At 42.5% G+C, this 13265-nt stretch overlaps 3 protein-coding genes across 11 annotated transcripts in view; all 3 read left to right on the forward strand.

The window, feature by feature from the left end:
- Positions 1 to 1310, forward strand: part of LOC107392571 (apoptosis-stimulating of p53 protein 1) — a 39031-nt gene extending 37721 nt beyond the window's left edge. For all 6 annotated transcript variants that reach the window (XM_070546738.1, XM_054741462.2, XM_070546739.1 and 3 more), the window contains one exon: positions 467 to 1310. In XM_070546738.1, coding sequence (XP_070402839.1) covers positions 467 to 508 — 42 coding nt within the window. In that variant the 3' untranslated portion in view covers positions 509 to 1310. The remainder of the gene's footprint in view (positions 1 to 466) is intronic.
- A 461-nt stretch (positions 1311 to 1771) lies between these two features.
- On the forward strand, positions 1772 to 7434 carry sdsl (serine dehydratase-like). Of its 2 annotated transcripts, XM_015970459.3 has the most exons (10): positions 1772 to 1995; positions 2813 to 2971; positions 3040 to 3076; positions 3144 to 3283; positions 3357 to 3445; positions 3511 to 3744; positions 3814 to 3944; positions 4132 to 4218; positions 4527 to 4649; positions 6113 to 7434. In XM_015970459.3, the coding sequence occupies exons 2-9, from the start codon at positions 2825 to 2827 to the stop codon at positions 4628 to 4630; spliced, it is 969 nt and encodes a 322-aa protein (XP_015825945.3). In that variant the 5' UTR covers positions 1772 to 1995; positions 2813 to 2824; the 3' UTR covers positions 4631 to 4649; positions 6113 to 7434. The 2 variants fall into 2 exon arrangements, with proteins under 2 accessions (XP_015825945.3, XP_015825944.3); XM_015970458.3 differs by lacking the exon at positions 6113 to 7434 and having other exon boundaries at positions 1773 to 1995; positions 4527 to 5532.
- Positions 7435 to 8632: 1198 nt separating this feature from the next.
- The window catches only part of syt14a (synaptotagmin XIVa), a 28774-nt gene continuing 24141 nt past the window's right edge, over positions 8633 to 13265 (forward strand). For all 3 annotated transcript variants that reach the window (XM_015970460.3, XM_015970461.3, XM_054741472.2), the window contains exon 1: positions 8633 to 8711. In XM_015970460.3, coding sequence (XP_015825946.1) covers positions 8699 to 8711 — 13 coding nt within the window. In that variant the 5' untranslated portion in view covers positions 8633 to 8698. The remainder of the gene's footprint in view (positions 8712 to 13265) is intronic.

The following is a 13265-nucleotide window of genomic DNA, read 5'->3' on the forward strand; positions in this document are numbered from 1 at the left end:
CCAAAAGCGCCTAATTGAAGTGAAAATGGCTAAGGGACATGTAACCAAATATTAGCACTGCTGTATGTATATTTGTGACCCAGCAAATGTGATCACTTTTCTCTGTTAACCCATAATAAAGACATTAAAGAACCGAACTTCATGAATGTTTTTTGTGACAAAGAAGTATCTGTTCCAGTCTCTCTATCAGAGAAAAATCAGTTTTAGAAATAACGGGACACTCAGTAGAGCCATTATATTATATTTTTTACAAGTGTATGTAAACTTCTGACCACAACTGTATATAGTTTATCAGAAAAAAAAAGTTTATTTGGGGGTGACTTGCTCTTTAAGTAATAAACCCAGGTGTCTAAATGCAACCCAGACAGACTTGATGATGCTTTTGCATGAAGGAAGCAGTTTGGTTGTTTGAGTCCAAACGTCGTCCTCCTGATGACCAGGATGTGCCGGTTCTGTGTGTCTGCAGCTGTATCCCAGGATCAAACCCAGACAACGCTCGCTAGCATGAAGCCCGGACCAGGAGGAAGAGGGTGGAGGCCATGATGATTCAGATAAAAGCTGGAGTCACTTTATGGTAGAAACAAGAATTCTGTCCACCTGGTTGGACCTTTGTTTCTGGACTTTTCCAGCATTACAAAGACGCCGTAGCTCCCAGCTCCATGCAACACAAAAACACAAGCTGTGGAGATTACTGACCTTAGTTATTTTTCCATGGTTTCATGTAAAAAGAAAGAACCTGAGCGGTTGGATGAGATGGAGGGGACGTGGAAGTGAAGCCGGAGAGGAGAAAGTGAGGAGGAGGACAAACTGAAAGTGTTTGAAAGGAAAGCCAGGAGAGCAGCGTGTGGTTTCTGCGGTTTGGTTCCAGATCAGAGGAGGATTACGGCTCCGATTTCACACAGACGGCATCTGGGAAACGTTACAGACCAGCGGCGCTTAGTTCAGGCCGACGCGTCAGACCGGAAATGAGGAGGAGCGCGTGGAGGGAAGTGAGTGGTGGTTACAGTTCAGAATAACAGAACCCTTTTAGTCCAAATAATCACCATAAATCTTCTTCAGTTTTAAATTTGAAAACTAAAGTTTGCTCAAATTCTAGAATGTATCTTGTGACTGCTGAGACAATAAAACCTGTTTGATGTTTTATTCCTTTAAATCATTTATAACAGAACATTTTCTATCATTTTTTCTGTTTCTGTTGGTGCTGATGTAACACTCTGCTGCCCCCTAGTGTCCATGCAGGTTTGTTTGATGTGAAAAGGACAGCCTGTACCTATAAATGTATAATAATAATAATAAAAGTATAATCAGAGGTCTCCGAGTTTGGTTCTGCATCACCGGGAGGATATGTCACACACAGGAGCCCTCTGAGGGCCCCAAATAAACGTCATGCTTTGTTGAGCCTCTGATCTGTGACTGCTTTTGGTTTGTTCGACACAGAAGTCCAACTGAATGTTGAATAAACTTTTGTGCAAGTTTCTCATCACAGAACAATCAAAAAGTCATGTTTAGGTTTTATCATCACTTGGATTCCCAACCAAGTCGTGACTCGGTTTCGCAGGTCTCTAACCCCTCTCTTGTCTGATGTTTTTCTAGTTTTTGACTCGGAAACTAATCAGACTGGTTCCAGGTGCTGAGTGAGCCGACATCAGAGCGTCGCGTGGTGGATTTGTGGTCATCTAACAAAAAGTTTATTAGTGGGGCCCATCTGGCCCTTTAGTTACACATCAGCGACTCTGCTGAGTCCTGCATAAAGGATGGTTTTTGCGAGATATCGCGAGAAAACACTCAGGCCTAATTATTTAACGTACTTTTTAGGATCTCACACACTATTACAAAACAACACTTTGTAGAAAACAAGAAAACATCCGTAGTTCTTAGTTGTTTTCCCACTTGCTGAATCAAAGTAATTATCAGCGTACTTGTAATAAAAGCTGGACTTTGGTTGCGAATCAAAGTTCAATCTTCTCAGGTCTAGATCAGCAGCGACGTTAACAGGTGAGTTTGTTAGGTTTCGAAAAATTCACAATGGCGTCACAGTGCAAACGACGTTTTCTCTCGATACTCTGGAGACTTAAAATAGCTAAAAGACTCGGTTGAAACAATCGGCTCACTTTACTTATGATTCACAGTTAGAAACATCAAGGTTGCCGCCCGACCAGGAAAACGGCTTGTAGCTTTTCAAAATAGTACAAAGCTTTCAGACGTTCAGCTAAAATATTTGTTTTAAATTAATGTTTGATATTTATTATCGATGCGTTTTTCTTTCGTAGGAAAACTTCAATTTTATTTTAAAAAATGCCTGAAACTGTGTACGCGTTTTATTTTGAAGGTCGTACAGGAAGTAGTACTCAGTTATTTGGCTACATGCTACATATTTAGCACCGTAAAAATGTATCTAATATTTGACACCATGTAAAAACAGTCACATTTGCACTTTAGACGTTCGTTGAAGGAGACATTTTAATAAACTTAAGTAAAGTTTTGTACGTTTCAATGTTTTATTTTAAAATTTATAAATATTTTATTGTTAAAAAATAACCAGCGTTTTTAAAACTCAAATTCAACACAAGAAGAAACATTTCTGCCATCAGCAGTTTTTTTATTATGGTTTTGATGGTATTTTAAAGTTAGATTTCTTTTAGATGTCCAATTATACCACTTATATACACTTATAATGACACCGTTGATAAGATATTAAGCTTATTTTCCCGTGGTTTTAGTTGTGCCTGAAGGCATCACCAGTCACACAATAATCGAACACCGATAAACTCACCATTACCAGCTCTGCACTTATTTGTTTATTTTTGGACAGGTTTTCTTCACCATGCAGGAACATTTCCACCTGAACACTCCTCTCCTGGAGAGTGTCAGCATGTCTAAACTCCTGGGAACCACCGTCTATATGAAGATGGAGAATTCCCAGCCCTCCGGTTCCTTTAAGATCCGGGGAATTGGACACCTCTGCCAGCAGGTCAGAACCATTTGGTAAAATCCAGAGTGGATCTGTTGGATCAGACGGTGACTGATGTGTTGTTGCAGCTCACCGGGCGGTCCAGAGGAATTGTGTGTGCTTCAGGTATCCTCACACACAACATTCCCAGTTGTACCGTGTTGGTCTGATGTTAACGAGGTTGTTTTTCCAGGTGGGAATGCAGGAATGGCTGCTGCTTATGTTGCCAGGAAAATGGGTGTTCCAGCCACCATTGTTGTCCCGTCCTCGAGTCCACAGCTGGTGGTCCGGAGACTCCAGGACGAGGGTGCTACTGTCAGGATTGTTGGGAAGGTCCGATACGTTCTGATGACAGTTTGAATTTATAAATCCGAGCATAAAGTCATGGAGGTATGTTTCTTCTCAGGTTTGGGACGACGCCAATGCTGAAGCTCTCAGACTGTCAGAGTCTGAGGGTCTGACCTTCGTCCCTCCGTTCGATCACCCCTTTCTGTGGTAGGAACTTGGTTCTCCGAGTAATGTTTTTTTTTTCGTCACAAACGATCCCATAACATTCCCAGGGAAGGCCACGCCAGCATGATAGCAGAAGTCTCCGCCTCTCTGGGTTCTGGTGTGAAGCCAGGGGCCATCCTGCTGTCTGTGGGTGGGGGGGGCCTGCTGTGTGGGGTCATCCAGGGCATGAAGGATGTCGGCTGGATGGACGTTCCCATCATCGCCATGGAGACGGTGGGGGCGGACTGCTTAAATGCTGCTATAAAGGCAGGGAAGGTGGTGACGTTGGATGGCATCACCAGGTGAGATGTTTGGATCTTGTCACTGTGTTGAAGCCCTTGAACGCACCGTCACCCTCCGACTTTCCGCAGTGAGGCGAAGTGTCTGGGAGCGAAGACGGTTTGTCAGCGAGCGTTCGAGTACAGCCGGAGCGGCGAGCCGAAGATCATCTCTGAGCTGGTGACGGATCAACAGGCTCTGACCGCCATCGACACGTTCCTGGGTCAGTGCGTTTGGTCGTGGTGTGTTTAAGGACCCGCTTCTAGTGATCAAAACCAGTAAAACGTCATTATTCATCAGTAACGTCAGTCAATGCTTCTGTTGTTCTGACTGTTTCATGTGTTCAATCAGCTGTGCTTCTAATTTTAAACCGTGTGTGTGTGTGTGTGTGTTTGTGTGTGTGTGTGTAGATGAGGAGCGTGTGCTGGTGGAGATGGCTTGTGGGGCAGCATTAGCAGCCGTCTACAGCGGACTCATACGCAGGTTACAGGAACAAGGTAATGAGTTCTCATCATTTCTGTCACACACACACACACACACACACACACACACACACACACACACACACACACACACACACACACACACACACACACACAGGCGTGCCTCACATTCTTTTTCTTCATGTTTCTGGTTCCCGAACCGTCGTAATAATTATTAGAGATTTGAGTGTTTTTTGTTCTCAGGGTGCACCAGTGCTCCACCAGCAGGTGGCGCCCTGAGCAACTACCTTTATGACCTATGACCTTTGACCTTAAATAACCTCAGATGTGAGTTTTTATAAACATCCTTCTTTGCTGTCCAGGTCGTCTGCCGACGCCGCTGCGCCCCCTGCTGGTGATTGTGTGTGGCGGCAGCAGCATCAACATGGGAGAGCTGAGCGCCCTGAAGGAAAAACTACACATTTAGATTACGTGAATGGGTCCAGGTGTGTGAGACACACCTGTAAAAACTAAATGAATGGTTTAAGTGTGAAGATTAGAACAGCTGTGGTTTGTAACGGGCAGATTCAGCAGATCCCAAACCTCAGAGCCACATGGTGGCGCAGTGGTGTGTTTTATTAATAATAACTCAAACATTAAAGAGTTCAGCTCATGGCTTCGGGTTTATGAAGATTAGTTTTTACCAAGTAAGAACACATTTAGAACAACCTACAGGTTCTTCAGGGGTTCCTTCTGGAGATTTGTTGTAGGTGCAGATGTGTGTGGGAGGCTGTTGCCGTGGAAACGGCTCCTCACTGATTTATGAGCTTGATTGCTCAAGTTCAAATAGTCTGCTTTCAGACGTTTGCCTAACGCATCAGGAGGAGGACGAGCAGCGTTTGTGTTTTCATTAATGAAAGAGTGAAAAGATGTGAAAACATGAATGATTTATGCGTCACGTGGCCTCTTATGGATCGTTTTCTTTGGTTTTATGATCAAATGATTGCATCACACCAGGAAATGGTAATAAATATGAAATGTTGCCTCGGATGTCGGATAAATAGAGTAGAATAAAAACCCTTCATCATCCCACGGTGGTGTCACATCAGCTGACCTGCTCTCATCACCAGAAACTTTGTGGCTCATCGGCTTTGCTTCCTGTTTGTTGTTTTTACTGTTAAAGGTGATAGTCACTGAAGGCTGGGGTTACCTGAAACTGTGTCTACCTGAGGACAGCAGATTAAAGGTTCCAGGTGTTTGCTGATGTTACTGTACTGCCCTCTTCTGGATAAAACAAAGAATTGCATTATTGAAACCACACTGGAAACATCCTGAGATACTAAATATATAAAATAACCATTTAACCTAACAATAAACAAATAGAGAAAATAGACGAGAATCAGAATTTCTTAGGTTGTTTTGGATTTCCACCTTAATGGTGACTGATTGTTTTCTAAATGCTCTTTTGTGTTTGTGGGTGAAAATCCTCTGGAGCAGCAGCACTCCGGTTTTTGTCAAGGTCGCACTTCCTGCTGCGGACACGAGGGATTTATAAACACTGTTGTGACATCACACGCAGTGTCCTCTCACCTGTTGTCTCTGTCAGCTAAGTCCTGTTCCGGTCAGGAGATCGTGGTTGTGTGTAGCTGCTCTCTTTCCTCCTGATGAAGGTGATGGAGCAGCTAACAAAGCCACCGGTCCGTTTCTATGACAACAGGAAGTAGCTCCAGCAGCTAAAAAGACAACAAACCTGTGTGTGTGTGTGTGTGTGTGTGTGTGTGTGTGTGTGTGTGTGTGTGTGTTCTGATGACGGTCTACAGCAGGAATATGTTAACAAATCTCTGAAAGTAAGTGATGGATGGGAGTCATTGGCTGCTGCCGGTTTCCATGGCAACCTGCTGACTGCACAGGAGCACGAACTGACTCTAAAAATAAAACTTAATGGGTTTATTTTCATCTTCTGATGTAGGTCCATATAAGGAATCAGCGGCTGGTTCTGACGAGACGCTGGAGGTTTTTACACAACGTGTTTGAGTTTTACAGGATTTCCCTGAATGCCTCGCAGCAGCAGGATGAGCTGAGGCCAGGATGAAGGTTAGAAGACCCTGACCCCATCAGCAAGAGCAGCAGCACATAGTTCAGCCCCAATAAAAGAAGAAATAACGTTTCATTTTACCAACAGTGAACAACCAGAAATGTAGAAGAATAAAAATCTTAATTTGAAAACATAAAAGTTTAAATTTAGCATCATTATTTTACTGATCAATTATTTTAGTGTTTAATGTAGTTAGCAGGCATTTAGGAGCAGAAACCTTCATGACTTCTACTAAAAAGCAGATTTATGAGATCTGTTCATAAAACAGATCCTGATAAAACACACATGCATGTATCAGACCCAAAAACGTCCACCAGAACCAGGAAGTCTGATGGTACCAGAGCCTTTTACGGCTCACTGCTACACACGTCAACTCAGAATTCAAATAATGATTCGTTCTTTTCATCCAATGATTTCATTTCAAACATTTATAATTTAAACTCATATTTTAAACTATAAATGTTTACATTAACCTCCTGAGACTTGTTTTTATGTGTTTTTCTTAGTTATTTTATTATGAGGGTTAGGGTTAGCCTGCCAGGTTACATCTTTCTGGGAGTTTCAATAAAATCTGGTTAGTGACATTTGAAATTAACAAGCAGGTTTGGCATTTTTCGTGTGATCTGAGACTGATGCGTTGGTGAATAACATCTACAGACAATCCCAACTGTAGCACATTAGATTTGGCAAAATGACACATTATTCTGGCAGAGTAATAAAAAAAGTGATATTCAAGCAGATTTTAAATTTCAGAGGCAAATTGGCCGTAAAAACCCTCAATGTTAATTATGTGTAAAACAAAATAAATTGATCAAATGTGGAAACCATGTAGTTTAATTAATTGAGCTAATAACTAATAATTTTATATTGGACATAGTTCATTAGAAACTATAAAGCTATGGCAGTAAAGTTTTTTTAACTAAATATATTTATTTTATTTGAGCTGTTAGTAACCCTCCACCGTGGGTGTAGTTTCACCTAGTTGCCACCAGATGGCGTTTTAGTGCAGTTAGCTAGCTGCTTAGAGTTCCTGCTTTAGCTCGTTGATTTAATCTTGTTAAACATGAATAAATAAAATAGATTCGTTGAGTATTAGTAGTAAAGTCGTTTGCATAAGTGAAGTCGTTTGTATAAGTGAAGTCTTTCTGGCTTTCCTGTTAACTACGCTGTCAACAATAATTAAAAACTCGTAGACATTTTAGTGTGTTTTATTTTGAAGAAATTCACCGGAAAAGCTAATGGGTTTAATCGTTTAATCCTGTTTGGGTTAATGAACAATGTCTGTAGTAACACAATTCGTCCGCGAGAGGGCGGAAATAATCTTAATCTCACAAAATAGGCAGTGGATGATTGAGTTCTTGTGTTCCCATCTAATTGACCTAAATAATGCAGGAAACTATCGCGTACAGATGCTCGTGAGGGCAGTCTGCAACTGCACACACCCTTTGTGTTTAGCACTTACATAAATGTAATTTGATTTGTGCTTTTAGCTAAATGAAAAGAGAAAAAAACCGTTAAGAGTGAGACCCTGTTGCAGTCCCAAAACACTGTGTTTTTATTAACTATGGAAACTTTTAAAGTGCAGTTTCCTATTTTCCTTATCATCGTCACCACTCTTCTTCTCCTTAATATTATTATTCACAAGAGGACAAAAATAAACAATTAAGATTATTATTCTTATATATATTTTCAACACCCGAGTTCAGTTCTAGTTTTTCGCCACTGGAGGGCGTGAATTCCCTCTTTTCTTTCACATAAGGTGAACTTAAAGCGCTGTAGCTAGAGTGTTAAAGAAAGTAAACGAATAGCACCTCTCAAGATAAAAATCATGAGGCGCTTCACAAAAACAAAAGTATTAAAAAATATTTAAAAAATACAAAAAAAATGTGATTAAAAAAATCTAAGGAGAGAGAAAATGAATGAGTTAGAGGGAAACCAGTAGCCTGGCAAGCCAGACTATATATTCACATATATAGTCTATTGAAGCAAGAATTTGGTCTAGTTCACTAGGCTGGGAAACAGGTGGATCCGGGAAAGGTGAAATAAGGGCAGAATAAGGAGAGGGAGGTGGCGAAGGTCACACCAAAGCCTGAACAGGTAAATTCAAAGGAGACCACTGAGTCCACTGGTCTCAGGCTCAGGAGGAGAGAGGTCCCGAGTCTTGGGGCCGCCCGCAGCAGCAAACGATCTGCCACCTCTGTCGCTGTGTGTACAGCATGGTGCAGTAGCTCAGATAATTGTTTTTTTTTTGTTTTGTTTTGTTTTGTTTTTTGTTTTTTTCGGTGTGAAATTTTCAACTAGTGTCTCATTACGTGAGAACGGGCAGCCATGACATGCTCTGTCTAACGTGAGATCTGGACCGTACTATTCCACATCTCCTCCACTCCCCTCTTCACAGGCACAGTGGTTCGGTCCGGCTCCTTTTCCCGCCCTCCATAGTTGAAGCCAAAACAGAGCATCATGGCGGTAGATGGTAAGTAGGCCGATGCAGCCTCTCCTCTCGCTGCCTTTAACTTCCTGTGGAACGGAGTCGCGACAGTGGATGTTTCTGTGGTCTTTAGGGTTATTTGGCAGTTCCGGTTCGGTTCGACTCAGCAGAAGTTGTTGTGTGATTTTCCACCGCAGCAGTAGCAGGGTTCGGTTCGGTAACCGTTTGTCACGGTGGTGCTGAAGGAGAGCTCCTCTGTTTCTCGCGGGTTCAGACCATTCAGACCCGGTGTTGTGTCGAAATGAGTTCCCAGACCAAAAGGGTCACAGCGTTTCTGTATTAAACTTGATTTCCAGCCGAGTTCCCTCTGATTAAATGTTCACATTAGGTCACAGAAGACCCAAAATCTCCGGAAATATTATTATGGTCGTGTTTGTTTGAGATGTTTCCTTGTAAACCCAGAGGAATAGTTTGCTCACAGATCAATTAAACAGTTTTCTAAACACGACCCCTGTTAAAACACCCGGAAACGCTGTTGTAGACCAGGTGGAACCATTCTGGACATCACGTTTTAAAAGTTAAGCAGTAAAATGAACGACTTGTTTGGCTTTATTCAGCTTTACGTCTAATAAATCACCGCGCTGAGCTCAGACATGTTTAAAGTGTTTGTGGTTCTGAGCTGGTATTGATGCTTTCTGTGTTTGTGACCTGACCCCTGACCCCTGATTATGTAACTATGCGGGAGGAAGCAGCTTTAGTTTCTTTGTTTACTCGCTCAGCTGTTTGCCGAGTCTGTAGAAATGAAATCTGTTCTTTAGATCTGATTGAAACCTTAAACATAATAAAAATTAACATATTAAAGATAAACATAAACAGTGTGCGTCCACTTTAAACACAGCTGCTCTATCACAGTAGATCAGAGTTTTATTCTATGTTCACGTGACCTGATTTTAACCATTAAATGTTTGATTTATTTAGTAAACTTCCCCATGATCCAGCGGACAAACCGGTCCTGGTATCAGAACTCTAAATCCACCATCAGTCTCAGAGGAAAACAGGACAACAGGGTTCACCTCCAGAAAACAGAACACAGCTATCGGACTCACCATTCCTGGACTAAACTAGGCAAATGGACCACGGGCTCAGCGCCGGTCCTCTGGGCTTTGCTGGTTCTTGTTGCTGAGACTGACTTGCATCGGTGCTTAATGAAGAGAAAAGGTTTAGGAGCACATTTTTATCCCTTTGATTCAGAACCATTATTATTTATGGTTTTATTTGGGATTTGCTTCCATGTTTTGAGTTTTTAGAGCCGAGAAGAACACAAAAACACAAAACATCTTTCTTTACTTCTTTCTTGTGTTTTTTTTATTCGCCAGAAACGTCACTGATTCAGAAAAAGCATAGATAAGAAACGTTACTATCATGATTATATATAAAAAGAGCCTTTTTGCTCTTATTTTAAATTGTCTACTTCTACATTATGCGGCTGTAAAGAGTGATGTGCCTGACTCGTGACAGGGCAGGCCTCGGCTGGCAGGCTCACTGTAACTACCACGGCTCCAGGAAACGGGGACACCCGACGTTTAGCATGAATCATCTAACTCCGTGTCTTTGTCCGAGTTGCTGCAGCGACCTGGGAGTGTCCGTGGCAAACTGGGACAGGTGGCGCTGCCTTCACTAAATAACCTGTTTAACACAATATTGTCATAAATATAAGGGGGGAGGGGGTGAAGGCTTGGCCTGGCTTATTAAGCGCAGGTAAACCTGAACACCCTTTGAATAAGTTTATTCCTGAATAAACTCGGATTGAGAAGATGAGGCAGAACTTCAGAACCACCTGACCTGAGCTCCACAGCTGACCTCTGACCTCAGCCACACTGCAACTCTTGGCTCCATTCCATTTCCTTTAGCTCCTCTGACAGCATCAGGAGGCCGGCTCAGGTGGGAGGTGTGTCTGTACCTGTCATCTTCGGATGGGCGAACGTGACGCTGCGTCACAGATAAGTCATCTCTAAAAAGCCTACAGCTGTTGTTTAGTCTCCAACTGGAGCTCGATGTTAAAAAGGTGTGAAAAACGTTTTCTTTCCTGATTAAAATGTGACTCAGTTCAACAGAAACGAGTTAAATTTTAGAAATGTTTAAAAAACGAGAAGAAAAACTGGACGGTTCTTCCTCAGCTCAGGGCGACATCTGGTTCTGGTTCCTAAGGTTCTGCTTGTTGACCCGTGCTGCTCGAGTCCTCCATAGGGCTCCATATGGGTCAGTGACTTACAGCTTCATATTTTCTTCCCATAAAGTATTTAGAAGAAAAGACTTCACGTCTCAATTACCACACAATGCAGACAGGTGGCGCCGCCTTCACTGAAGATCCTGTTGGACACAATAATGCCATAAATATCTGGGGGGAGGGGGTGGAGCTACAATATAAGTAACAAGCTAGAATATTTATGATTTATTGCGGGTCATTTAAACGTCATCGGCCGTTTCTCCTCACGCACCGTTACGGGGGCAGCGATGGTGAAAAGGCTCGCTGAAACACCAACATCCCCCAAAAACCACAAAACCACAAAGCCGAGTGGCGACTTTAGGAGGACGTGAACCCAGAGATGTTTTGAGTCTAGAGGCAAACGTTTGTGTACGTTCATCGAACAAACGATGAAGCAGATGCATAAGAATCCACGTGATGAGAAGCAGCAAGCTAGCTCCATGCTGCAGTTCTTTTTTGAAACACGGAGCAGTTTTGTTTAGCTGTTTTCCCGCTACGTTTCGTTTGCAGCTGCAAACTTCCTCAGGCTGACGCTCAAGCTAGCTAGCTGTAGCGATGCGTGCTAATGCTAGAAAACCATTTATTTTGATAAAAACGTTACCGACCCCCTGGGCCGCACTTGAGACAGTTTACAAAATGCCTGAGAATGTTCTCGAGGGTTCTTGGTGGTCCTCAGGGCCCTGTGCTGTTGACCCACACTTAGAACCGGCCTGGAACGTCCGGCTTCAGTTCTGTGAGTCAGAAGGTTTTAGGAGTTGGACTTCTAGTTGTGGTTCAGTCTGGTTCCAGCTGATGGTCCGTACGGGTGGATTTGTGTCCACTAGTCGGGTCGTTTGGTCTTTAAATCCCTGTTTTCAGCTCAGATTTACTTTTAATGTCATTAACTGATCAGAGCCGTGTCCAGGACTTTTAAAACGGGGTGGCCCATGTGGGGCACTTGTTTATGCATGGGTGGCACCAATGGTTATGCTTATTTATTTATTTACACAAATCGTTTATTTATTTATTTACTTTCTAGTGAATTTTGGAGTTTCACATTGCACAATCACCATTTTTTTCTATTCATCTTCTAGTTTTGTGGTGGTTAGCAAGCCACTTCTTGTTGCATTATTGCCACCAACTGGAGTTGAGTGGGACTCTAAATACTATTTATGTGAATATGAAAAAATAATAAATAATATTAATACTACAGAAATGTTCTGTAGGCCTGGGCTAGTAAACAATGTTAAAGGTGCATGCTACCACACACTATTTTTGGAGTTTACAACTCAAGCCTTTTGTCACAATGTAAAGTCAATTTAAACTGGAACGTAGTAGGGTGGCACCTGGGGGTGGCCAATCAGATTCTAAGGGTGGCATGTGCTACCCCAGGCCACTCCCTGGACACGCCCCTGTAACTGATTCTCCTGTAGAAAACGCAGTAACAGGTGCAGATTTGATTCAGATCGTTTACAATTATTTGAAAGCCACTAGAAGTTATCACTGGTTTGTCACTATTTGTTTCACAGGACGAACCTTCATCGTACGCCTTTATTCTCCAGTTCTAATTTCTGTAACAGAAACCCAGAGAGCTTGATGTCCAGACGCCGAGAGGGAAAGCTTCTGAGTTTGTGAGGATGTTCAGCTCAGCTGTTCGCTAAGCTGACTGATCTTTGGCGAACTCTAGATCCTCCAAGAGCTAACTGGCTTAGCCGGAGCTTATAGTTTAGTTCCTCCCTCGTGTTATTCGGACATGTTCACAGACGGGCAGATTTAGCTCTGACCTTCCCTCTGACATCATCAGGAACTCGCCGTAAAGGAGAGAAACTCCCGCTGAAACAGAAACGTTAAACACGAATAAATACGTGATTAAAACACAGAATCCGAGTCTTTTATTCCCGCTTCTCACACGTTTGTTGTTTAAAAAAATATTTCCTTCACTTTTCATGCTAAGCTGACTGGGTGTCTTCACCAGCTGTAGTAATATTAGATGTGACACATACTTGATATTTTATAATAAATGAGACAGAATGAGGAGTCTGAGGAGTTCAGGACAAAAGTTCCTGATCCAGAAAACTCAGAGACCAGCTGGTTGACCCTCCCACTGTCTTTATGGGTGACCCCGCGAGGAAAGTTGACCATTGAGCAGGACTGATGGTTTATCCCTTCAGGTCCACGTGGCAAGGGTGAGGTGGTGCTCACTCCTCACCCTTGCCACGTGGACCCAAGGGATAAACCATCAACCCTGCTCAATGGTCAACTTTCCTCGCGGGGTCACACCCATTAGGACAGTGGGAGGGTTAATTATTTAAATCTTTTTTATTATTTATGTTCTTAATTTTAGTTTTACCAAC

Source organism: Nothobranchius furzeri, chromosome 18, assembly GCF_043380555.1.
Source record: "Nothobranchius furzeri strain GRZ-AD chromosome 18, NfurGRZ-RIMD1, whole genome shotgun sequence".
Lineage (NCBI taxonomy): Eukaryota > Metazoa > Chordata > Actinopteri > Cyprinodontiformes > Nothobranchiidae > Nothobranchius > Nothobranchius furzeri.